Source organism: Elephas maximus, chromosome 9 (assembly GCF_024166365.1).
Source record: "Elephas maximus indicus isolate mEleMax1 chromosome 9, mEleMax1 primary haplotype, whole genome shotgun sequence".
In the NCBI taxonomy this organism is placed as follows: Eukaryota; Metazoa; Chordata; class Mammalia; order Proboscidea; family Elephantidae; genus Elephas; species Elephas maximus.
In genome coordinates, this window is record NC_064827.1 from 30,768,756 (window position 1) to 30,796,255 (window position 27,500).

General features: G+C 39.1%; 1 protein-coding gene across 4 annotated transcripts in view; it reads left to right on the plus strand.

Annotated features, from left to right (window-relative positions):
• The window catches only part of FOCAD (focadhesin), a 307,707-nt gene extending 282,095 nt beyond the window's left edge, over positions 1-25,612 (plus strand). For 2 of the 4 annotated variants that reach the window (XM_049896728.1, XM_049896730.1), the window contains 7 exons: positions 1,735-1,850; positions 5,593-5,853; positions 6,516-6,605; positions 11,037-11,214; positions 13,161-13,258; positions 20,767-21,012; positions 23,004-23,281. In XM_049896728.1, the coding sequence (XP_049752685.1) occupies positions 1,735-1,850; positions 5,593-5,853; positions 6,516-6,605; positions 11,037-11,214; positions 13,161-13,258; positions 20,767-21,012; positions 23,004-23,195 (1,181 nt within the window). In that variant the 3' untranslated portion in view covers positions 23,196-23,281. Of the gene's footprint in view, positions 1-1,734; positions 1,851-5,592; positions 5,854-6,515; positions 6,606-11,036; positions 11,215-13,160; positions 13,259-20,766; positions 21,013-23,003; positions 23,283-25,005 lie in introns of those variants that run through there. The other 2 variants (XM_049896729.1, XM_049896731.1) reach the window with 2 other exon arrangements.
• Positions 25,613-27,500: the final 1,888 nt, after the last annotated feature.

Sequence of the window (27,500 nt, forward strand, 5' to 3'; positions counted from 1 at the left end):
AATAGATGCTGTGTCACATCGTAATCACTAGTGACTGAACAGATCTCCGAGATCCTGAGTTTCATCTTCATGGATGGGATGGCTGGGTTACTTTCAATGAGTCTTTTTATAAATAACTGAGGGTGAATATCAGGAGATCTAAAGAAAGGCCAAATACACTCAGTCAAGACAGTACTCAACTGAGGTGTGCATATTACTAGGGTGTGTAGTATGAATCCCATAGAGCCTGGTCTGGTGGTTATCAAACTACATTTCCTGGAAGTACCATATGGGATGCTGTATTCTATTGCTCTCATGACAAATTACCATAGACTTAGTGGCTTGAAACAATACAAATTTATTATCTTACAGTTCTATAGGTCAGAAGTTCAACAGAGTCTCACTGGGCTAAGATAAAGGTATAGGCAGAGCCATGTTCCTTTCTATAGACTCTAGGGGAGAATCCATTTCCTTGCCTTTTGAAGCTCCTGGAGGCTGCTCGCATTCCTTGGCTAGTAGTCCCCCTCATCCATCTTCCAAGCAAGCAATTTCAGGCTGAGGCCTTCTCCCGCTGCCATCTCTCTGGTTCTGTGCAGCCAGGAAAAGTTTTATACTTCTAAGGATTCATGTGGTTAGTGGGCCACCCAAGTAATCCAGGATAATCTCCCCATCACAAGATCCTTAAGCGTAATCACATTTGCAAAGTTACTTTTGCCAGGTAAGGTAACATATTTACAGATTTGGGGGTTAAGGATATGGACATCCTTAGGGGTCATTATCCTGCTTACCACAAATAATTTTGTGTTGTGAGGCAAACAGAATACACACCTCCATACCTCCAGTTCATTCACAGCAAATTCTTTTATACAGCATGGGGTTAGCATATGCAAATATAATTTCATGCACTTGCCCCCCACCAAAAAGAGAGAGAAGGAATATAATTTAAACAGTTTGTAAAATTGCATGTGTGTGTATGTTAGTTGTGAGCACCCTATTATTTATAGTACAGTGCTTACGTATAGTATATAGAAAGATTTATACACTATAATTTATGTGCAGTTTAAGGAATAACCAAGGATAACTTTGACTATATACAGTTTTTTACTTAGCTGCTTTCATTTGAGTGTAAACCCTATGTAAGATAGGATGTCATCATACTGCATTTCCACAGATTTCACCTGAAAAATATGTTGCAGTGCCCCTCCTTAACTTTTTGTGTGTCATATTGAAAATCGTTGTGTTTTAATAAAAATCCTTAGGGAAAAAAAAAACAAGAAGAAAAGGACTGCTCGGGAAAATAACTCTACTGGTGGGAATCAGATTACTTAAAAGACTTGATCTCTAGTGAATGTGACTACATCTTGAAGTCATTCCAGACCTACAGAGATTTCTTTATCAGCTAGTTACAAGGTGAAAAGGAGGGGGAAACAGAGACAGGGAGACTTTTATATGAAAACTTTCTCAAAAATTTTACAGTATTTGAGTGCTTGGGTTTCTCTTAATATTGTAAGAGAAATTTCACTAGCAAGTACAAGCCTCTTGCCAGCTCTAAGTTGACTTGGGACTCTGACCTTAGTGGGCACATTCTTTTGCCTCATAATTGAGAGGTCTCTTGAAATACTTTTTGGTTTATCTAAGTTCTCTTTTACCTGCAGAAGGCACACAGCAGATACATTGTTTTGAGACATGGAAGCCTCAAAAGGGGGCAGGGAAGCAGCTGTATTACAAAGACTCTTTTCTTTTCCTATCTTTCAGGTGAAGAGATACAGCAACTGTGCCTTGAAATTATGGTGACCCAGGCACCGTCATCACAGAACGCAGCTGTGCTGTTGGGCTTGTGGGTGACACCACCACTAATCCATGGGCTGAGTGTATGTGGAATTAAAGCTGTTGGGCAGCAGGAGGATATGGTTCTCTTTGGGGATGTTAACATTCATTCGTGTGTGTGTGTTCTCAAAATCAGGAGTAGACAAATGGGATTTTACAAAAACTGAGGGCTTGACAATAGCTGGAAACCCTGGTGGCATAGTGGTTAAGTGCTACGGCTGCTCACCAGTAGGTCAGCAGTTCAAATCTGCCAGGTGCTCCTTGGAAACTCCATGGGGCAGTTCTACTCTGTCCTACAGGGTCACTATGAGTTGGAATCGACTCGACAGCAGTGGGCTTGGTTTTTTGGGTTTTTTTTGACAATAGCTGGCCAGCAGATTAGAAAGCACAGTGATTCAAAATCCTACCATAACCACTACCATTCAGGTTTGGCATTCTAAGGTACTGGCAAGCTTGAGCAATGTGCGAGAATTCCAAAGCGTGGAACGATGTGGTTTCTTTAGTGATCGGTCTAAATTAATCAAGACATAGGCCTTGGATATCAGCTGCTATTTTATTAATTGAGTGCTATGTGCTAACCACACTGCTTGGCCTTTATAGCCATTATGTGACTGGAAGCTCACAACAGCCTTACAGAAGGGGTTTGTAGACTGTATTTTACAAAAAAAAATCATCAGAGGTATTAAAGTTCCTTTCTCAGGATCATGCAGTTAGAAAGCTGGGGGCCATTTGCAACTAGGTATATTTAATTATGTGGTAGATGTAATCATTCCAATAAGTATTAAGAGAAAGGAAAACCCACATGGACTGGACTCATTCATATATATATGATCCCTCCATTTCACAGAGGAGGCAGCAAGTAAGCTGAGCCTTGAAAGTTTGATGAGATTCTGTTGGGCATCAGGTTAAAGGCACCCAGGGGTGTCAGCGGGGAAGGTGTAGGTAGATAGATTAGAACATCCATGCTAAGAAGTTTAGCTTGAGCAAAGTGCTGAAGAAGTGATTCAGCCTGGTATTTGTGATAAAGAGAGAGCCCAGCACCTTCCAGGATACTGGCCAAGGAGAGATAGGAAGAATGGGGTGAGATTGTTTAAAGATGTGAAATTAGTAAAGATGTATAATTTTGAGTACATTGCAAGCTAAGGCAGAAAACACACATTCCATGATTTCTTGGTGGTTTACCAATTGATTGTATTAAATGGTATTATCTTTGAACTTTCTCCATGATCTGGCCTGTTGTTCTTCTGTTCTAAAACCTCTTGCCATTCAGTTGACTCTAACTCATAGCAACCCTATAGCACAGAGTAGAACTGCCCCACAGGTTTTCCAAGGAGCAGCTGGTTTATTTTTCTGTTTTGGGAGTTTTTAGTTCATTAAGAATAGTCTAAAGCCTTCTTATTATTTCTTCAATGTCTTGACTTCAGTGCCTACTCCGCTGTGTTTTTGTTTTGTTTTGTCTTTTACCTTTCCCATTCTTCCTAATTCTCTTTAATGGAAGTTGGATGTTACTGAGGCCTGCATCCTGCCTGTCAGTTGTTAACAGTACCCTACCGATGTGCTCCAAGCAGCTGCCATAGAGCTGCCACTCTTTGAGCACTTGCCATGTTCCTGGTACCTGTAAACACTTATTGAGTACTTACCAACATTAGAATTAATCTCTCAACGACTGTGAAAGGTAGATTTTTTTTTATAGCTTTATTGAGTTATAATTTACAAATAATAAAATGATCTATTTTAGTTTGATGAGTTTTAGTAAATGTATAGATTTTCAGCCATCATCAAGAATACTTCCCTAACCCCTAAAAGTTCCGTTATGTCTATTTGTAGTTAATCCCTACTTCTAACCTCAGACCCAGGCTACCACTGTTTTCTGTCTATAATTTTGCCTTTTTAAAACAAATTTCATATAAATTTCATTAGAAATTCTTTAGAATGGAATCATACAATAAGAAGTCTTTTGTGTCTAGCTTATTTTACTTCTTACAGTTAGATTATTTCCATTTGCCAGGTTGGTAAACTGAGGCAGAAGGAAGTTAAACAAAGTCTCCATAGCTAGTAAGTAGGAGGGCTACATCTGTCTGACTCCAAATCCCATGTCATAAGCACTTTTAACTCCTTATTTTATATCAGGCATGGCTACTCTTTTGCATTTGTCCTTGGTTATAGATTTTTTAAAAATCTCTGTTAATTAACAAATTAAGTTTGTAAATAAATGTTATTATTTATATCTCCATACCTCCAGTTTATCCACAGCAACCTCTTTTATACAGCATGGGGTTAGCATATGAAAATGTCATTTCATGTACTTGCCCCCCACCAAAAAAGATGGAGAGGAAGGACAATTTAAACAGTGTTGTAAAAATTGTGTGTGTGTGTGCAGGTGTGTTTACAGTGAGCACTCTTCTCTGTAGTAGAGTGCTTTCTTACATACAATATATAGAAAGACTTTAAACTGAGCTCTTCAGGAAACTCATGCAACTACATGGAGCTTTTTAGAAGTTTACTGATTTTATTGTCAGCTTTTATTTTTAAGACCATTTCTTTCAAACTTGCTGCCCTTTACTATCATGCTTATGTTTCTAAGAATTGTTGAAGTTCACTCTCTTTAAGTCTCTGGTACATAACAGAGCTATTATGCCCCTTCTTAGCTGTCATGAACTCTAAGAGGCCTTCTTTACTTCTGTATCTTCAAGTGGTTCTTTGCTAAGAAATGATTCCAACATGCCCTTTCCCCTTAACTTCTTTATGCTTCCTCAGAAAAAGAAACTAATAATAATATCAGATCCTCTTTTCAGTTGGATATATTCCAGCAATGTCTATAGGGTTATAGGACCCAATCCTAGATCCTTGGACGAGGCATTAACAACAATCTAACTCTACTGAGTGCTTACTATGTCCTAGGCACTTTACATGTTTTAACTAATTTATTTACACCACAACCCATAATGGGTAAAAAAAAAAAAAAAAAAGTAGACATTATTAATATGCCCCCATTTTTTGAAATTGAGGCACAGAGAAGTTAAGTAACTTGCCCAAGTTTCCACAGCTAGTAAATGGCACAACTAGGATCAAACTTGAGTGGTCTGGTTCCAAAGCCCAAGTTCTTACCCACTGTGCTGTGTTCTCTTAACAGCAGAGCAGTCTGAGGTGCCCGCCTAACTTCATTTGGGCAAAAGACAACTCCTGAGTTGTAAAATGTTAGGATTTCAGAATAGGTTCTGTGAAACCTGAGCCAAGGTTTAATTATTCAAACCTCTTAGAATTGGCTGCTCTTCCTTAATGGATGTAAGCTGATTGCTGATTAATAAAACCAGCAGATTATGTAAACATAGTCATTGTGAAGCTCATTTTTTTGTGGGCTAGTGTGTTTCCAATTAGTGGAGCTAATACTATCTTTCCAGCACTATTGAGCCTTTTTGCCTTCAGAGCTTTTCTTGCCAGGGAACGTGACCTTTTAAAAATGAATAGCAACTGTCATGTACTTTCAGAAGTAGCATTTATTCCCCTCACTGAAAAGATCCAAGATTTACGCTGAGTAGTTCACAGACGGATTGGCAGATACCGTATATACAGATGAGTCAGCCTGGATCAGGAGTAACTGCAGCAGCCAAAATTACACGCATTGGTGGTCCATTGGACCATGAAGCTCTGGGAAAATGAAGAAGGAAGTAACCTGAATGTTTTATCTCCCATGTAACTCTCAAACACAGTGATGCCCTGCAGGTTTTGAGCATTGCAAACCTGGACTTGCTTGTTTACATCTGACCTCTTCTGTTTTGCTTCTAGCTAAATATCAAGAAATACCTCCTGGTGTCTGTACCTCTGTGGATAAAACATGTCACTGAGGAACAGATCCTGGCTTTTGTTGAAAACTTAATGGTGGCAGTTTTTCAAGCTGCTCCCCACCTTTCAAGTACTGAGTTACGCCAGAATTCCTTACAGGGTCTAAGCCAGGCCATGAAACTGCCCAGCCCTACCCACCACCTCTGGAGTCTGCTCTGTGATGCTGTTGGGAAAATTTTTGACCTTCTGCCAAATAAGATTCGGGTGAGGAACAAAAATATTTACATTCCTGACAATTTATGTTTGGGATTTTTTAAAGCTTTTTTGGCAAAGCAGGGAGGTGTATGTTTTAAGAATGTGGGTGGGAAGGCCAGGAAGAAACGACGACATTTTTCGCTAGGAGTGCGTTTGCTTCCAAGACCTAAATTGAGGTTGCACATTTAAAACCAAAGTTTTGAGCAAGCTCAGGAGCAGGTTAACCAGTGCCACACCAGGAAATTTGCTGTCAGGCTGTTTTACCAAATGCCTATGGAAAAGGAACAACTTGAGAAACCCTTTCACTTTACACCTGGAGAATCCTTGGGCATATATTCCAATACATTATGTATACGAAGTGATTAAATAGTAGCCCTTTACCTTCCCCAACAGACCTCTGAGTCATAGTTTTACAAAGAGGTTTCAAATCTATTTGTAATGACAGAATTCTGATAAGCAGGAAAAAATCACAGCCAAGCAAATACATAAAGTAACAGGAAAGATGTTTTTAAAATCGTAAAAATTGACCATATGTTCTAGATTGGTGAAAATAGAAATCTCATCAACTAGGTTTCATGGGAATAAACAAATCTAATAATTTGACCAAACATTCAGAATTGACATGTTATCTTACGATGTCTTTTGACATACTTGGGATTTTTCTTTACCAGAGAAATGATATAGAGCTGTATATCAGTGTAGCAAAATGCCTCTCGGAAATGACAGATGATCACGCCAATCAAGTTGCCCAGATTACTAAGGTAATATAGCTTTTTTTTTTTTTCCCATTACTGAGGTAAAAATTACAATTGAAGAGATGATTATAGTGCCATTTTGGGTAAAGCTAGTTTTACTTCATATTTGTTACTCTTCAATTTCAGGAGCCTACCTTTCTGTTTGGCTCTGGGATCTAGTGTTGGCATAGTAGCTTGGTTGTTAGTTAATAAATGTGGTATGGATGGAAATATGGATGAATAACTTTTTAACTCAATTTCGCTCGTTTTGTCAAGAACATTTTAGTGTCACCTATGGCAAAAAAAAAAAAAAATGGAGTCCCTGGGCGGTGAAAATAGTTAACACTCTCAGCTGCTAACCAAAGGGTTGGAAGTTCTAGTGCACCCAGAGGCATCTCAGAAGAAAGGCTTGGCAGCCTACTTCCAAGAAAATAAGCCTTTGAAAACCCTGTGGAGTACAGTTCAGTGACACAGATGGGGTCACCATGAGTAAGTGTTGACTTGATGGCAACTGGTTTTTATGGGCAAAAATAAGTACAGGAGAGCCTCTTCAATACAAAATCCATGAAAATGGGAACATCCTGACCAAAGAACTTTCTGGTGCATGGAAGCATAAATAGTCTGTTCTCAAACCTGATACTTGTCCTTTTGGAATGAAGCAAGGTGGCTGATTGAAAAACAAGCACTATTAGCCCTGCCCAGTCAAACAGTGAATGAGCAAAAAGTAGCATACAGTAAGAATGCCAGATTTAGCAGGTAAAATACAGGTACCTATTAAATTTGAATTGCAGATAAATAATAATTTTTTGGTGTAAGTACGCATCCCTGGACATACTTATTCAAATGGCAGCCCTGCATACCAGGTGGCACCACAGGTCTAGAGAGCTCATATGGCTGGTGGACATCTCATCACTTATTTCTCTTTATGGCAGGTTTGCCTATTCATTTGAAATCCTTGAATTTCTGTATCATATAGCAGTGGTTCTTGAAGTGTGATCCTTAGACCAGCAGCATCAGCATCACCTGGGAACTGATTAGAAATGAGAATTCTCAAGCCTCACTCCAGACCTACGAAATCAGAAACTCTGGAGGTGGGACCCAGAAATCTGTTTTCTAACAATCCCTCCAGGTGATTCTGATGCATTCTAAGATTTTTAAACAACTGTTATAGAGTATTTGGGACGTCAGCATTTTGGAGATTAGTTTGTTCCAAGCAAGGAGCAGCAGTATAACAAAATGTTGTAAGAGAGGACTCTGGAGCCTCACTGCCTGGGTTTTAAAATCCAGCTCTCTAATTTACTAGCAAAGGAGCCCTAGTGGCACAAGGATTAAGTGTTTGGCTGCTAATCAAAAGGTTGGCAATTCAAACCCACCCAGCTGCTCCATGGGAGAGAGACCTGGTGATCTGCTTCCACAAAAGATTATAGAATCGACTCATCAGCATTCAACAAAACAACAATTTACTAGCAATGTGACCTTGGTTAAGTTTCATAATCTCTCTCTGCCTCAGTTTCCTCACCTATAAAAGGGAGATAATAATAGCATGTACCTCTTAAATCTATGATAAGTAGTTGGAGCAGTGCCTGGCACAAGGCAGGTACTCAGGAATTATTTATTATCATATTACATTTATGTAATACATTATATAATATTACTGTATTCATGTAATATGTTGTTAGTTGCCATCAAGTTGATTCGGTCATATAGCATATAATCTATTTCTTGGTACCTAGAGCTAAAGGTTGCTATGTTACTCACTTGGGTTCCCAAAGTACCGTTTAGAACATCTGTTGGCCCCAAATGAGTTCGGGTGCTCCGCCAAGGTCTGAGTTACCTACCTATTCATATATGGAGGTAAGAATAAGATAGTGGTGAAGACTTTAGACTCCCTAGGTTCCAACCCTTGCTTTGCCACCTGTGTCTATGTGACTTTAAGCAAGTTTCTTAATCGTTGTGCTTCAGCTTCCTCATCAGTAAAGTAAGGATGAGAGTAGTAATCTACTGCATATAGTGTGAGAATTAAATGGTTATTACAGTGGTTCTCAGGCTTTATGGTCTTAGGACTTTTGTGTCTTAAACAAGAGCTATTATTTATATGGGTCATATATGTCTATATTTAAAAAAAAAACTAAAAACTAAAACCAAGAAAATTTTAAAATATTTATATATTCTAAAATAATAAGAATAAACCCATTACATGTTAACATAAATAAGAAAAAAAATTTACAGACCACAAAAAAATTAGTGAGTAAAATGGCATTGTGTTACATCTTCATAAATCTCTTTAGTGTTTGGCTTCTTAGAAGACAGTCTGTTCTGATGTTGTTTTGGGGAAATATGTTAAGAAAATCTAGCCTCACAGATATGTAGGCAGAGAGGGGACAAGTATATAAGTAGTCTTTTCAGATAACTGTGATTATCCTTCTTTGATATTGTCTAAAATTCAACAAGTCTAGCTTCTTAAAGGTTCACTTCAAACCATATCAATGATTTTCATATACTCTGTTACATTAAAGTCTATTGGTTTAGCTTACTCTTGGCTTTTTTGGAACCCTGATGGTTAAGAGCTCGTCTGCTAACCAAAAAGGTCAGCAGTTCGAATCTGCTCAGCTGTTAACCAAAAGGTCAGCAGTTTGAACCCACCAGCTGCTCCTTGGAAACCCTATGGGGCAGTTTTCCCCTGTCCTATAGGGTTGCTATGTGTTGGAGTTGACTCAATAGCAGTGGGCAATGGGTTTGGCTTTTCCGCTCATGCATGATTTTGTAACATCATACCTTGGTCCTTTGGAAAATATTGGATCATTGAGTTTTAATGATCATCCACATGTTGGTACATTTCATTATACAATAATAAAACATATTTATTAATAGTACCGGCAAGATTATCAGAAAAGCCTTTACATATTGGGAAGCTGCCAAGCTTATAGTAAACCAAAAAACCCAAACCCACTGCCATCGAGTCAATTCTGATCATAGTTACCCTATAGGACAGGGTAGAACTGCCCCATAAAGTTTCCAAGGCTGTAATCTTTACAGAAGCAAACCGCCTTATCCTTCTCCCAGAGAGCAGCTGATGGATTCAAACTACCGAACTTTTGATTAGCAGCTGAGCAGAGTGCTTAACCACTGTGCCACCAGGGCTCCTTAGCTCTTAGCAGAAGATATAAATTTTCAAAAAATCTAATTTTTCACTTGAAAGCTCAGACTTTATTATTGGCAACAAATACTGTCAGATATTTTCCTTGAGGTGACAGGCACCCTTCCTTCAATTTTAAGAAAATAACCTATCAGTCACCCAGTTTGAATAACCATAGTTTATCAGTCATTCTTTCAAGTACAATTTTAAGAAAATAACCTATCAGTCACCCAGTTTGAATAACCATAGTTTATCAGTCATTCTTTCAAGTAAATGGTGTTCCATGAAGAGTGACTAGTTCCTCTCACAACTTTGTCTCACAAGTGTTTTCCCTTGAGACAACTGTCATACTTGGGTTTGGAGCAGATGCCCCTTACATGTGCTTCTCATTTGTCCACACAGAATATTGAAAAAGATGTGTACTCGTGGGTAGAGGCTTAATAAAATTAAGGATCTTATTGCTTCAGTAGAACATTTTAAATGAAACTTGTTTGTCTGTTTGTATTTACTGTGAGTGGCAGTGAAGAACACAATGAATACTGGTACTGTTTCGTGCCACCATCTTGATTCATGCTAAGGTGCCAACAGTTTTACCCACCTTTGTTTTTGTACCATGAAAGTAAATGTGAACACAGTGGAAAAGGCCAAAAATGTTTTGGTAGTACTATAAAAATAATTTTGACCTCACAGATCCTCTAGAAGGAGTTCGGGGTCCACCGGAGGACAGTGTACCATACTTTGAAAACTGGTGTGAAGTACCTAGAATTGTGCCTGGCACAGGATAAGTACTGTATCTGTTAGTTATTGTTGTTATTATTTATGCATACTTACTAAAAAATCATCAAAGAGCCCTGGCGGCACATTGGTTAAGCGCTCGGTTGCTAACCAAAAAGTAGGTGGTTCGAACCCACCAGCCACTCTGCGAGAGAAAGGTATGGCAGCCTTCTTCAGTAAAGAGAGCCTTGGAAACTCTGTGGGGAAATTCTACTCTGTCCTATAGGGTCGCTTTGAGTTGGAATCGATTCAACGTGGTGGATTTGGGTTACTGAAAATCATCACCAACTAACACCTGAACACATTTTTGTTTTTGTAAAAAAAAAAAAAAAAAGGAGGTGAGATTACAATCCCTTCTTGTATATGGACATTTTAATATAGCACAAAGGCACAGAGGTCATGTGCTGCAGGAAATGAACAGTTTTAGTATTTAGAGTAGTGAATCAACTTCACACTCACCCTTTCTGTTTTTGTCCTTGCCCTGAGGGTTCTGTAGCCACTTCAGACCATTTAATAGTAACTGAACAATTTAATTTGCCTTTTTCCAGAGCAACATAGAAAAGGCTGCCTTTGTCAAACTGTACTTGATCTCTCAAGGACGATTCCCCTTGATGCACTTGACTGATTTGCTCAGTGCTGCTGTGCGGCACCACGAGAAGGAGACACTGGCCTGGATGATACTGCACAGCTTATACCAGGCGCGGATCGTGAGTCATGCCAACACAGGTGAGGCCAGCCCACGCAAACAGCAGCAACAGAGATGTCTGTTGCCTGTTGTCCCTTCTGAGTTGTAGTCTTCTGAACTTCAAAACTAGGTTCTTGAAAAAGTCTTGTTTAGCACTGGGGTGACACAGGTTAGGCCTTCTTATCCTAGATGAGGAGCACCTTGAGTGGAAATGAGCAGTTATAGCTCACAACATCCCACTTTTTGGAGATGGAAATAAATTCTTTTGGGGTTCTTACATTGCATTTGGCCCTTAAGACCCTCACAGACAAGTTCACCAGGTTGCTTTTGCCTCTTTAGTTTCCTAAACAGAGAAGATGTAGATTGATTCTACCTGATGTTTTTAGGAACATATTTTTTGGGTAGTCATTTAACAAACAAAAAACAGCAGCAACAAAATTAAATAGTTGTTCTATACAAGGATTTCTCAGGGGTGAGAAGAATAAAATCTGGCCATCCTACCTACATCTGTAAGCTAGAAGCTCCAAGCTTGCAGCCTGGCTAATGAATTTCATGGTCTAATTTTTAGACCATTTTAGACATTGCACTTGGATAACTCCAGAAAAAGGGAGCTCCCCTGCTTCTCTTCCCATCTCTTTGGTCATATGCTTATAACTTCTCAAGTCTACATTCAGGTTCTGAATGGCACCCAGCTCAAGGGGATCAGATATGGCTGAGAAACCCTTGTGACCCTAGACAAGCTACTTCTATTTTTGTGTCCCACTTCCCCATCTCTTGTATCTTCAAAGTTTTGAGGAAAGAACATGATTGTAATATTCTTTTCAAGACTGTACAAGAAATTATGATTCATCCTCCTCTTTGGCAGTTGAGACAGTTATTTCTGCATGAGTGCCTGCCCACTGAAAACTGAACCTGTGATGAGAAACTGGATTCTTACTCTAAAACGAAAGTATATTTAGCAGAAAAAATCTAGTAGGTGTTCCCAATTAAGCTTGGGGAAAAAAAAAAACCAAACCCGTTGCCACTGAGTCGATTCCAACTCATAGAGACCCTACAGAACAGAGCAGAACCGCCCCATTGAGTTTCCAAGGAGTGCCTGGTGGATTCGAAGCACTGATCTTTTGGTTAGCAACTGTAGCACTTAACTACTACGCCACCTGGGTTTCCAATTAAGCTTGAAGACATGTGCAATACACTGAAATAAATTTGACATTGCTCTTAGATCTAACTAGCTGGCCCTCAAGTGTAGTTACTATTCTTTCGGTTATTCACCACATTTTTAAAAACCTTTCCAAATAGTCTTTACTATGCTGGGAATCTGCATTTTTAAAAAAACAAAAGGAAAAATCAATATTTATGCTGATATTTGTTCCCCAGTTACCATATAGAAGCTGGTTTTTATTTTTCTTTTTACATCTTTAAATAGGTTTTGTCTGTGATTTTGGCATAAATTGGGAATGCTTAAGCAAAGAGGACTATAAAAACAACTAATTGCCCAAGATTCAACATTACTGGCTAGTAATCATGCTACATTTCTCCTAACGTGTCTAATGTTGAGAGAGAAATCCCAATAAATGCGTTTTATTGCTAGCAGCTTATATAGATTTGAAGACTAGATTAGCTTTTGAAACTAAAGACAAAATACCTTCACCTGATGTTAATAGGTGAGCTCTCACATGCAATTGTAAGTCTCAGGTACTACAGGAGGACATGGAGCTGTTGGAGGGAATCCTTACCAGGTGTTCTGCTTCAGTTGTCTTGGTTATTACTGATCTGTTTTACATTTCAGATTGAATTGTACATGTGAAGAATATTGAAATGGCAAATCTTTTGTTATACCTATATCTATGTTACCACAATAAAATAAATAAATAAATTTTTGCCTAAGCAGCTAGGTATGATCATCCCTGATAATTGAAAACTTTAAGGACTGACAGAAAAAAAGGAAGACCATGATTGTGGTAAGAAGATGTCTTTTTCATTTCAGGCGTATTGAAGAGAATGGAGTGGCTCTTGGAAATGATGGGTTATATTAGAAATGTTGCTTATCGGTCAACATCTGTTCAGAATGTGGCCCGTGATGAGGTACAATCTACCAGAGTAATTTGTAGCTTCCTTGAAATGTAGAATGCTCACTTATGCTCTCAAAAGAGGAATATGTTTTTGCTTGTAGCTTTTCTTTCCCTCTTTCCTTTCATTTTTGAGAAACAATAGTGACAGCTCTGTGGGTCCATAAGGAAACGGGTGTTCTTACCATGCCCTTGGAGATAACTAAGGCTGTTCTGTAAAAGATATTTTCGACAGGATAGGTTCCTTGACAGGCAGAACACAAAGGACACTAGCTGGAGAGGGAACCCAGGGTGCTATGTACTTAGGTTTGATCCCACAAAAGACCTAGCAGTAGATACTCTGGCTTCTGTACTGGCCCAGAGCACAGCTTCAATCTCCTGGTTAGAAGAGGTTCCTGAAGTACATGCAGAGAGCTAGTATGTGTGCCCCTGCTTACATGCATGTGTACACATATTGGAGGTTAGTTCTTCTCATACTTGAAAAAGTACCTATGATTCAAAAAAAGGTTAAGAACCACTCATATTAAGTGAGATAAAAAACGAAAAAGATCAGGAAATAAAATGAAGACTGCTCTGCCCACTTATCCTCATCTTCTTGACTTAGCAGGCTGCTGTACACTTTTTAGTAGTTGATTTTTTTTTTCTACAGGCATGTTTCATAGGTGTCTTGTTTACTGTGTGGGTAAAATTTGCATAGTCTGGAATGTTGTTTGAAATTCTGCCCAGCTTTCCTGAAGACTTGTGTATGTTTTTGGGAATTTTAATTAGTGAAATTAGACATATTAAGAGATTGAGGGGTGCTTTTTCATTTTTTTAAAGAATATATTCTGTCCTTTTTTTTCTTCTGATCTTTTGTTCGTGTTAACTTTCTGTTTTCCTACAAAGTGTATCTTTCAAAATCTTAGAGACTACAGATAAGCAGAAAGAAGTATAATTTAAAGAACCACAGTAATCTAACAACAGACCCCTGGTGGGGCAGTGCTAATAGCACTTGGCCATTAACCAAAAGGTCAGTAGTTTGAACCCACCAGCTGCTCAGTGGGAAAAAGACCTGGCAATCTGCACCCATAAAGATTACAGCCTTGAAACTCAACAAAGACACAGAAGGTCTAAATACTACATTCAGCCAGCTTGACCTCATAGACATAGACAGAACACTTCACCCAACAACAGCAAAAAACACATTCTTCTCCAATGTTTATGGGTCATTCTCCAAAATAGGCCACATTTTAGACCCCAAAGCAAGCCCCCCAAAATTTAAAATCATTGAAATAATATAAACCATCCTCTCTGATCACACTATAAAAGTTGAAATCAGTAACAATAAGAACAAGGGAAAAAAATCTAATACATGAAAACTAAATAATGCCCTGCTTTAAAACTACCGGGTAATAGAAGAAATAAGGATGGGATTTAAAAAATCCTAGAAATCAAATGAGGAATGAAAACACAACATGCCAAAACCTTTGGGACACAACAAAAGCTATGCTCAGAGGTCACTTTATAGCAATAAATATACACATCAAAAAAGAAGGAAGGGCAAAAATCAAAACATTAACCCTACAACTTCAACAGTTAGAGAGGAGCAAAAGAAGCCCACAGTTGCCAGAAGAAATGAAATAATAAAAATTAGAGCAGAAATTAATGAAACAGAGAACAGAAAAACAATAGAAAGACTCAACAAGACTAAAAGCTGGTTCTTTGAAAGGATCAATAAAATCAACAAAGCACTGGCCAAATTGACAAAAGAAAGCCAGGAGATGACTTAGATAACCCAAATAAGAAATGAAATGGGTGACATTACTACACAACCAAATGAAATAAAAAGGATCACAACAGAATACTATGAAAAATTATACTCCAACAAATTTGAAAACCTAGAGGAAATGGACAAATTTCTAGAAACACACTACCTACCTAAACCAACACAAACTGAGATAGAAAATTTAAACAGATCCATAAGAGAAGAAATTGAAGGGGTCATAAAAAAAAACTCCCAACAAGAACAACAACAACAAAAAAGCCCAGGCCCGGACATTTCACTGGCGAATTCTACCAAACATGCAGAAAAGAGTTGACACCAATTCTACTCCAACTATTCCAGAACATAGAAAGGAAGGAATACTCTCGAATACATTTTATGAAGCCAGCATAACCCTGATACCAAAGGCAGGCAAAGACATCCCTAAAATCCCTCATGGATTTAGACACAAAAATTCTCAACGACATCCTAGCCAATAGAACTCAACAGCATATCAAAAAAATAATACATCGCGACCAAGTGGAATTCATACCAGGCATGCAAAGACAGTTCAACATTAGAAAATCAATGTAATCCACCACATAAATAAAAAAAGGAAAAGAATCACATGATCATCTCAACCAATGTAGAAAAGGCATTTATAAATAAAGTCCAAAAACTTACTCCTGATAAAAACTCTCAGCAAAATAGGAATAGAAGATAAATTCTTCAACATAATAAAGGGAATTTATATAAAACCAACAGCCAACATTATCCTCAACTGAGAGAGTCTGAAGGCATTCCCCTTGAGAACGGGAACCAGACAAGGATGCCCTTTATCACCACTCTTATTCAACATCGTTTTGGAAGCCCTAGTGAGTGCAATAAGGCAAGAAAGGGAAATAAAGACATCTAGATCGGTAAGGAAGAAATAAAACTATCCCTGTTTGCAGATGATATGATCCTATACACAGAAAATCCTAAAGATTCCACAAAAAAGCTACTGTAACTAATAAAAGGATTCAGCAAAGTGGCAAGATAGAAGATCAACATACAAAAATCAGTTGGATTCCTCTACATCAACAAAGAGAACTTTGAAAAGGAAATCAGGAAAACAATACCATTTAATAGCCTACAAAAAGATAAAATAGTTAGGAATAAATCTAACCAGGGAAATAAAAGACTTATACAAAGAAAACTACAAAACACTACTTCAAGAAACCGAAAGAGACCAATGGAAAACATACTATGCTCTTGGTTAGGAAGACTTAATGTTGTGAAAATGTCAGTACTACTCAAATAGATAATATAGATATCAGGCAGTCCCAATCCAAATCCTAATAGCATTCTTCAGTGAGACGGAAAAACTAACAACCAGCTTTACGTGAAAGGAAAAATGCCCTGAATAAGTAAAGCATTATTAAAAAAACAAAGTAGGAGGCCTCGCACTACCTGATCTCAGAACCTGCTATACAGCTACCGGTGGTAGTCAAAACAGCCTGGTACTGGTACAACCACAGACACATAGACTAATGGAACAGAATTAAGAACTCAGACATAAATCCATCCACATTTGGACGGCTGATCTTTGACAAAGGACCAAAGTCTATTAAATGAGGAAGGGACAGTCTCTTCAACAAATTGTGCTGGCAAAACTGGATATCTATCTGTAGAAAAATGAAACAGGACCTATACCTCACACCATACACAAAAACTAACTTATACAACTGGACTAAACCAAAAGCAGTTTCCTGAATAAACTGAATGCTTCGAAGGCCAGAGTAGCAGGGGCAGTGGTCTGGGGACCATGGTTTCAGGGGACATCTAAGTCAATTGACATAATAAAATCTATTAAGAAAACATTCTGCATCCCACTTTGAAGAGTGGTGTCTGGGGTCTTAAACGCTAGCAAGCAGCCATCTAAGATGCATCAATTGGTCTCAACCCACCTGGATCAAAGGAGAATGAAGAACACCAAGGACACAAGGTGATTATGAGCCCAAGAGACAGAAATGGCCACAAGAACCAGAGACTACATCATCCTGAGACCAGAAGAACTAGATGGTGCCCAGGTATTGCCCTGACAGGGAACACAACAGAGAACCCCTGAAGGAGCAGGAGAGCAGTGGGATGCAGACCCCAAATTCTCATAAAAAGACCAGACTTAACGGTCTGACTGAGACTAGAAGGACCCCAGTGGTCATGGCCCCCAGACCTTCTGTTGGCCCAGGACAGGAACCATTCCCAAAGCCAACTCTTCATACATGGATTGGACTGGACAATGGGTTGGAGAGGGATGCTGGTGAGAAGTGAGCTTCTTGGATCAGGTGGACACTTGAGACTATGTTGGCATCTCCTGCCTAGAGAGGAGATGAGAGGGTAGAGGGGTTAGAAGCTGGTGAAATGGACATGGAGGGAGAGAGCGGGCTGTCTCATTAAAAAAAAATAAAAAAAAATTTTTTTAACGAGATAAAAAAATATATATATATATTTTTTTTTTTATGCTGTCTCATTAGGGGAAGAGTAATTGGGAGTATGTAGCAAGGTGTATATAAGTTTTTGTGTGAGAGACTGACTTGATTTGTAAACTTTCACTTAAAGCACAATAAAAATTATTAAAAAAAAAAACTAACAGTGGATCAAAAACCTATATATAAACCTATAAAGATCATGGAGGAAAAAATAGGAATAATGCTAAGGGCCCTAATATATGGCAAATAGAATACCAAACATAACTAAAAATGCACACACAGCGGAACAGACCATGAATTGATCATATGCAAGTTCAAGTTGAAACTGAAGGACATTAGAACAAATCTACGGAAGCCAAATAGGACTTTGAGTATATCCCACCTGAATTAGCAATTAGAGAGATGGAAGTCAAAACTACAATGAGATACCATCTCACCCCAACATTACTGGCACTAATCAAAGAAACAGAAAATAACAAATGTTGGTGAGGTTGTAGGGAGGTTGGAACTCATACACTGCTGGTGGAAATGTAAAATGGTACAACCACTATGGAAAATGGTACGGTGCTTCCTCAGAAACCTAGAAATACAAATACCATAAACCCAAAACCAAACCTGTTGCCATTGAGTTGATTCCAACTCATAGCGACCCTATAGGACAGCGTAGAACTGCCCCCTAGGTTCCAAAGAGCAGCTGGCGGATTCGAACTACCAACCTTTTGGTTAGCAGCTGAGCTCATAACCACTGAAGCACCAGGGCTCCAGAAGTATCATAGGATCAAGCAATCCCATTCCTAGGTATGTAGCCTAAGTAAATAAGAACCATGACACAAATAAACGTATGCACACCCATGTTTATTGCAACATTATTCATAATAGCAAACAGATGTAGAAAGAACCTAAGTGCCCATCAGTGTATGAATGAATTAACAAATTGTGGTACATAAACACAATGAAATACTACACAACGATAAAGAATAATGACGAATCTGCAAAACATCTCACGTCATGGATAAATTTGGAGGACATTATGCTGAGTGAAATAAATCATTCATAAAAGGACAAATATTGTATGAGACAACTATTATAAAGTAACAACAAAAGGCTTACACACAGAAAAAAAAAATTCTTTGATGGTTACCAGGGATGGGAGTGGACTGGAGGAAAAATTACCAAATAGATAGTAAAAAAAAACATGTTAATATTGGTGAAGGGAAAAGGAATACATAATACAGGAGAAGTCAGCACAACATGATCAAGGCAAGGGAGGACACTGAGAGGAATTCAGGAATAAAGGGCAACTACGGTAACTACTATAGCATAGATAATCCTGCAACAATAGTATTATCAAGCAATTTATAAGTTGATACATGGGTAGATAGGTAGGCCAAGAGGTATGAGAGAGTGTAAGGGAACACACCCACCTGCAGATACAAGTTTGGCAGTGCATATTTCTAAATATGTGACTGCAGGTGTTCCTCATATATTAATATAGACAATAGAGCACACAAGTGGTACAGTCAGGGAAACCTCTCAGACAACTAAATACCTCACAGGATAGAGTTTCTAGGCTCAAAGGCAAAGGACCGTAGATTCAGGGGACCTCTGTGTTAGTTGCCACAACATAGTTCATAAAGACAATGTTCTACATCCTACTTTGTTGAGTAGCATCTGGGATCTTGAAAGCTTCAAAGTGGCCATCTAAGATACAACTATTGGTTTCTTCCAGTCCAGAGCAAAGGATAGTGAAAAAAAAAAAACAAAGACTCAAGGGAGCAATGAACTCAAAGGAGTCATGGACCTATGGACCACATGAACCACAGCCTACAGGATCCCAAGACCAGAAGAACTAGATGATGCCTGGCTACCGCTACTGACCACTCAGAGTGGGATCACAACAGGGGACCCTGGACAGAGCGGGAGGAGAATGTAGAACAAAAAAATCAAAATCACAAAAAAAAGACCAGACTTATTTGTCTGACAGATACTGGAGGAACCCCCAAGATTACGGGAGAACTGAATCCATTCCCGGTGACCACCTTCCAACCAAATAATAGACAAGCCCGTAAAATAAACAGTAACACCTGATCAATTATATGAGATCAAAAGGACAATATTTGCCCAAAAGCAAACACGAGAAGGCAGGAAGAGGTAGAAAATCAGGATGAAAGGAAATGGGGAGTCTCGGGTGGAAATGGAGAGATTCCTGATACACTGTGGGGAATGAAGTCAAGGTCATGAAACACTTTATGTATAAGCTATCAAATGGAAATCAAATTTGCTCTGGAAACATTCACCTAATGCACAACAAAAAAAGGAAGAAAGTAAAGATAAGAAAAGTTTACATAATCCCACAAAATAGCAAAAAAAAAAATTACAGCCTTGGAAACCCTATTGAGCAGGTCTACTCTGTCCTATAGGATCTCTATGAGTCAGAATCAGCTCAACAGCAACGGGTTTGGCTTTTAATCCAGCAACATAGAGGTGACTCCTGTCTATCATTTCTGTATGATTCCAGATTAGTCTAAAATCTTAATGGATGGATTCTACACACTTAAAGAAGTCTATGAGGAGAGCCTTTTTTTTTGGTTCAAAAATGGAATCAGGTGCTGAATGAAATAAATCAGACACAAAAGGACAGATGTATGATCCCACTTATATGAAATATACAGAATAGGCAAATGCATAGGGACAGAAGTTTATATGGAGTGGAGGAAGGAGGGGATGGCAGTTATTGCTGGAGGGGTACTGAGTTTCTGTTTGGGATGATAGGAAGCTTTCGGAAATGGGAGTGGTGATGGTTGCACAACATGGTGGATGTAATTAATGTCACTGAATTGTACCCTTAAAAATGGTTAAAGTTTCGAAAACAGCACAGAAGCAGCCTATACATATTTTTTTAAATCAGCTTTGCCTACATAACAATAAATCTAAATATTTCTCTTCATATCATTCTTAACTTTTTAATCTCTTTCAAAACACCAAAAACAGAGGCGTATTTTGATCTCACTGTGATTAGGAATTAAATTATGCTTCTGCTGAAATGTTGGAGTAATAATAATGAGACTGTTGGGCCCTTGCCTTCATAAAAGGGGGCCCCCAAAGACCTTCCAAAGCCCAAAAATGTCTCTTTATTAAGCCTAGAAATTGAGTTTGCTGTCCATTCCAGTTCCTCTTCTGGGGTAGGTGTGGGGCAAGAGGAGGGGTTGGATGAGGAGGAAGATAACATTACATCATGACTGTGTATGTGAACATGGGCCACTTAGAATTGGTAAAACAAGTGACCCAACTTGGTTTCTCTTTCCATTTTAGGCTCTGGACTTCTTGTTGCTGATATTTGCAGCGGCAGTGGTTGCGTGGGCAGACCACGCGGCCCCTCTCCTCCTTGGCCTCAGTGCCAGCTGGTTGCCATGGCATCTTGGCTCAGCTGGGTCAGCACCCAGCTTCCTTGGCAGGAGTCCCATGCACAGGGTCACTCTGGAGGAGGCTCTCACTCTACTTCCCAGTAGCATCCTTCTTCTGCTGCAGAAGGAGCCATGGAAGGAGCAGACTCAGAAGGTGAGGTTGGCAGCCCCCGCTTTCAGGGCAGTCTCTGCTGTGGAACTGAGGTGGGTGTTAAGTGAAACATGAACCACAGCTCTGGCTGTCATGTTCAGCCACAATTGGGACTCAGAGGTTGAGGCTGGCCCAGGCTCCAAGTAACTGCTAACTGAAAACAACAACAATGATGACAACGACCACTTGCCTACAGTTGGGGTGGGTGTAGAGAAAAGCTCATACCTGCATTCATTTATTGAAGGTGACGTGTGTCTTGATCCCGGGGATAAAAAGAGGAGTAAGTCAGAGAGCTCAGTATCTCAGAGTGGAGAGAGACAGGAAAACAAATTCAAGATCGCAAGATGGTATGATAAGTAGGATGCAGTGGTGATGGTCAGCAGTGCCTGGAGGTGGGCCGGAGAAGTCTGAGCTGAACCAAGAGTCTGGAGCATCCATCTTCTTGCAGCTCATACCATCCCACAACATGTTTCAAGTGCCCATCACCCCCCTGGCCTGTGCTAGATGCTGTGACAAGATTCAAAAATTATGTCCAATATCATCATCCCTTCCCTCAGGAAAATCCACACTGTAGGTTTTTAATATTGAGGTTCCCCAAGCTCCTAGTTGCCATACATAATGAAATATGGTGCTTCCTGGACATCTCATTATGTGGCTCTGACCTCTCATTAATGCAGTTGATTGCAAGATTCTTTTTTGAATCTCAGTAAAAGTTGGCTTTTTATGAGGTTGAAACCCTTAAAATAGCTTTTTGTGGCTTATCCCTAAAGTCTGGACATTAATCTTTAAAAACATTTCTGAACTGTGGGCCCACGGTTTAGCTATGCATAACTCCACTGAGCATCTCAGTTAAAATACCTTTGTTTTCTCACACCTGATAAACATTAGTATTGCTGCCCCACAATGTATGTTTCATATTCCACTTTAAAACAAGTTCAAATGTGATGTCCCCTAATGTTATTTCTTGACTGGGACACCATGTTCACTTTGGACTAAAACATAGATATCCTGTATCAATTATGTATTTTTAGTGCTTGATTTATTTACTCATTACTAGGGTATTATAGTTTTGTTTTTTTTTTCTTGAGAAAATGAAAGTAAACCAGGAAAAAATTAGAAATGAAAAAAAAAAAAAACACTAAAGTAGGGAATTAAAAATATTTTCTTGTTTTTCCTATTTTACTCTTTCTTCAATCCAGTCTCTATGTCCAAAGTTAAGATGCCTGGTACCTATGGCTAATGTATTTATGTTTGGGAACATTCAGTCATCAGAGAAATTTACGCTGTGTCTAATTCACAAACAATTTTGACTGCACCCTGGGAGATTAGTCAAACTTATAAGTACCATGAGTTTCTATGTCATTGGCAGGATTTATTCACAGTTAACACACTTGACTCTACCTAGTAAATTGTTTTATGGCTTTTTTTTTCCTTGCATTTCATTTTTCTATTTCATATTCATTTGAGCACAGACTATTTTCATCTACAGATACATATTTGGTTTCAGAAACAGGAACTTACATCTGATGGTTCTCCCTGTTTACTCCTCAGCCTAGGAGCCTAGGCCAAGATGCACACAGAACCAGGTGGGAGACAGCATGATGCAAAGGAAAGAGTGCCGGGTTTTGTAGCCAGGTGCACATGGGTTCACATCTTGGCTCTGGTATTCATTGCCAGTGGACTTGGGCAAGGTCCTTAACTTCTCTGAGCTTCAGAGTGATGAGGGACAATGTTCATGGTTCACAGGAGGCCCTCCAGGCCCATCTACCTCTCTCTCAAAACACTGACCAAGTTTTGGTAATACCTGAATATCTGCTGAATACTTGGGGAAGTAGGTTTGACTTTACCAGATCATTTGACCATATCTTATTCCTGGTCCCGTGTCAGCTCCACTCGCCCCATCCAGATATCAGATATTGTACTGATACTTAGGTTTGCGGGCCCAAGGGACTGACTGATCTCTTCACTGATGTTGTTCTTCATTTTCACCCTAGTTCATTGACTGGCTCTTCAACATCATGGAATCCCCCAAAGAAGCCCTTTCAGCAAAATCCAGGGATCTGTTAAAAGGTACCACTGCCATGCTTTTTGCCAACCCTAGGCAAAAGCCATCCATTTGTCTGTGCTGCAGGGCAGCATGCTGTTGTATATTAGTTCCTGAAAGGGCCCATCTTGGTATAGCTTAGGCAAGTAATCTGGAGCTATCATCAGTGTGACATTTTGAACCAGAAAGGTGGATTAAAAAGAGTTCCATTGCCATTAAATTTAACTATTATTTAAATTAAAAAAAAAAATTTATTAGAATTGTAAAATATGATTTCAACTAAAAGTTAGAAAACTAAAAAGATGAAGCAAAGAGAACCCAGAGTCCCATTGTTCAAGGAGAGTTTTGATGTTTTCCCTAAGAAGTAGTTACCCCCTCTGTGTATGAGTAGTATTTTAACACAGTTATAATCATATACTATTGAAAAGCCACACGTAAACAATTTGAATACTGTCTTTTTATTTTAACATTATTTCAAAAGCATTTTAACCTGTGCTTAAAAAAAAAAAAAAAAAATTTTTTTTTTTTTTTTACACTAGCTTCGTAAGTACAATTTTTGACGACCGCATAGTGTTTTGCCAGGGGAATCAGACATGTCTCATGCTTTCAGACACGTAGGTGATTTTCTGTCTTCTATCATTCCCTGTTGACTTTGTTAAACTATGACTATAGGATTCACAAATATGAAGAATCTTCCTGTGAAAATTATGTAGACTCTTTTACTCGAAGCTAAGAAGTCATTTGAACATTGGCCATTTGTCCTGAAGGAGCTGGTATATGTCATCCATGTCTTGGAATTCGGGGGTCTGGAGCCTACCAGTGGCTGCTGCTGATGTCGCTGACATTGCTATGAAATGCTGCACTGCAAAGTCTCACTCGGTGGCCTTTTCTTGTGATCATTTATCTGGCCAGCCTGGCGGTCATACCATGACCATATTTCACTTTAAGTATGGTATACTGTATTGGTTTTCAAAAAAGAAAGAATTTGCTCATCTGTTGGTTCTTATCCTTCTCCCTACCCTCAAAGTGGGTGGAGGGCATGTGTGTCGGTGATTCTGATAACCATAGAACACATACTTTCACTTGATCCTTCCCTAGGGGCTCACTGTTAGAATTTGCTATGTTCATTTTCCTCAGGCAGTTTGGACTCATTTTTAATGGCATAGGGTCAACAATACCACATTGATTGCTCCAAACATGTACTGTCTCAACTGATGCTCATGAGGCAAATAGTCACTTGGGTCAAGAAAGTACATGTTCACTTGATCATATGGCCAAGAGTTTTGTTAGAATCAGATACAATTATTGTGTAACTGGCTTACCTACATTCTCTCACACTATTATATTTTAAATAACACCTCAATATATTTATACTAATATTTAAAATAAGATATATAAGAAGCTACCTAAGGGCTGACATAGGACCTTCCTACTTTAAATTGATCCCAGAGGGTCCCATGACAGATAAGAAAAGGTGAGTACTTGTGGATAAATATTCGAATAAAATTTGATACAGTCGTGCTTGCTCCATTGAGCACATGAACCTAACTTCATTACAGGGTCAGTGTTTTGTTTTGCCTTTTAGTTAAACATTTAATGAAATATCTTACGTAGAAAAGTGCACAAATCGTAAGTGGGTTTTCATGAAATCAGCATCCAGATCAAGAAACAGAACATTGCCAGCATCCCAGAAGCCAGTTTTTTGTTTTAATTCTGCAGAATTTCCCATTAACTGCTCGCAGTGTAACTTTAACAAACTTTCCCCTCAACTTTGATATGCAGTTTTCTGCTGTGAAAATTATGCCAAGTTCTTGATGGGACTTCTTAAACCTTTAAGATTAGCCGAGTGAGAAAAAAGCTAAGTTCTATTCTGACACCTTTTCCATCAAACTGACCTTTTCAAATGCGGTGCCACCGAATGCAACAATGTGCTTTACTCTTTGTCCCCTCAGCCACCCTCCTGTCCTTGAGAGCTCTCCCAGAGTTCAGGAAGAAAGCTGTGTGGACCAGAGCATACGGTTGGTGACTGGCTTTGCAGTGGCCAGCAGCATTCTCAGGTGGATGAGGAAAACCACAGAGGTGGAAGGAGTTTTTCAGAATTCACGTGTGGGACCGCTGAGACACGACACCAAAAGCTAGGGGTCACGAGAGGGTGGCCACATAACTGACAGCTTGACTTGTGCTGCCAGGAGAGGTTGCATTGCTTCAGTACTCAGGCCAGTTGGGACTGAAACAGGAACTTGAATTTTCTTTTATTTGGCTACAGATCAATCAGGAGATCTTCTTTGTGAAAACTTGACTATATACAACTTCCTCTGCCCTAAATTCCAGTAAAATAATCTTGTGAATTTTGCGTATGTGACTTTTACTTGCTCGAAGGCATGAGGTTTTGCCAGCAAAATCAAACTGTAGAGAGGTAACAATGGCATCATGATCCATTTCCCATGACGTCTCTAGAGTGTATTCATTAACGCAGTGAGTAAGTTTTATTCTTATTGACAAAATACTATCTTGTAACTGCTGTACACGTTTTAATAAAAAGTATGACACTGAACATTAGTTAAAGCAGATTCATTAGTTGTGGCAATAATTTCTTTATGGTTTAGTTCTCTCGAATGCAACTGAAAGTTACCCAATTCAGAGTAGCTTCAGCTAAAAAGAAGAATATTAGTTCATAAACGGGAAGTTAAAGGGTAGATCTGGTCAGGCACAGCTGCGTCCGGTGAGTCAGCAATGTCATCAGGCTTTGTTTCTCTTAGGATCATACCACAGAGTTGGCAAGATGGCTGCCAGCAACTTCAAAATCACATACTTCCCAGAGGGTAAAAGTTTGCCCGTAGGTATGGCAGAAACAACATGGGAGGTCTCTGGTTCAGCTTAGGCTGCATGTGAGTATCTGAACGAGTATCCAGGCCCTGGGAGGTGACCTGGGTCATATGCCCACCCCTAAGTCCCTGGGTACAGAGGGCTAAGGCAGCCCCACCCAAACCATATGAACTGGGTTCCTCCAGAGAAGAAAGAGAATGCTATGCTGGGTAAGCAAAAATAACAAATATGTAAAGGTCAATTTTTTTTTCTAAGTCTCTATCTTAATCAGGGTGACTGATGGCCTGATGACAAGCAAATGAAGGTATGTGACAATATCCTCAAGTATTGCATTTTACTCAAAGGCTTGAGATTCAGCCAGCATTTTCATTTTGATCTGCTTGCTGATCACCCTTCCTTCATGCAGCCATTAATCTGTATGACCCCAGGTAAGAATGATGTTACTCCCTCAGGATATTTCAATTTGTTCTTCTAAACCCAGAAGTCTTTGCTTTTTCAGACCAGATGTTCCAAACTATATACAAAAGGAAAAGCTCCCTTACAAGTCTTCTGTTAGTGTTTGAAAACCCAAGTTGCCAAGACAAATAGCATGCTGGGCTATACTAACAAATTAATGCATGGGGTTAAAGTCCTGTTATGTCTCTTAGAAGTATCCAAACACTCTGACTCTTGACTTGAAAAGTGTATTCTTCAGGATGTTAGGATCCAAGCAAGTGCTTAAAATCTCCTTTTTGCTTTATTTGTAATGCACTGGCTCCATGGTAACCAACAGTCTGTTAATAACCTTTCTTTGAAGTTAATTGCCAGAAGTAACTTCTCCAAAACAATCTGAACCAAAGATAATATAATTATGTAAGGAATCAGATTTTGTCAGGGACTCAATTACAATCTTGAAGTAACTTCGACACTTTGAGAGTAAGCAGCAGTTTTAGATTTTGGGTAAACATTTTAGTCAATTGCTGTTTTAGAAAAAAATCAGATCCTTTGGTTAAGAGAATAGGTCCTTCATTAAAGCCAGAGTTCCTGTTTTGTCAGCTTGTGTCTCTGAGCCAACCAGCCTGTTCGTAGCTGTGGGTATTTAAAATGTAAGCGGGGGACAGAATGTGGCTGGAACAGTTCACATCCTTCATCATTCTGTGGAAAGATACTTCACAGCATCATATGCAGATATGAGTGTGTATCATCATTACTATGGTCCTGGAGGAGGTAATATGCTTTTGTATTTTCTGGAAGGAATAACTGTATTCTAACCCCGGAAACTCTAAAGTCTCATCTTTCTTAATAAGTGACACATATAGTATTTATGAAATTGTGAGTATGCATGTGTCTTAGGCTGGGTTCTCTAGAGAACCAAAACTAGTGAAGCGTGTATTTATATATATTTATATATATATATAGAGAGAGATTTATCTCAAGGAAATGGCTCACCTGTTTGTAGAGGCTAGCAAGAAGTCCCAAGTCCTTAGTCAGGCATTAGGCTGGAGGCTTCTTCTGACTCATGTAACTGCATGGGCTGATGAACCCAGAATTGGCAGGCCATACAGTAGGGTACTGGCTCACGGGCTGTGGAGGCTGATGAATCCAAGATCAGCAGGCAATACAACAGGCCACTGGTTCAAGA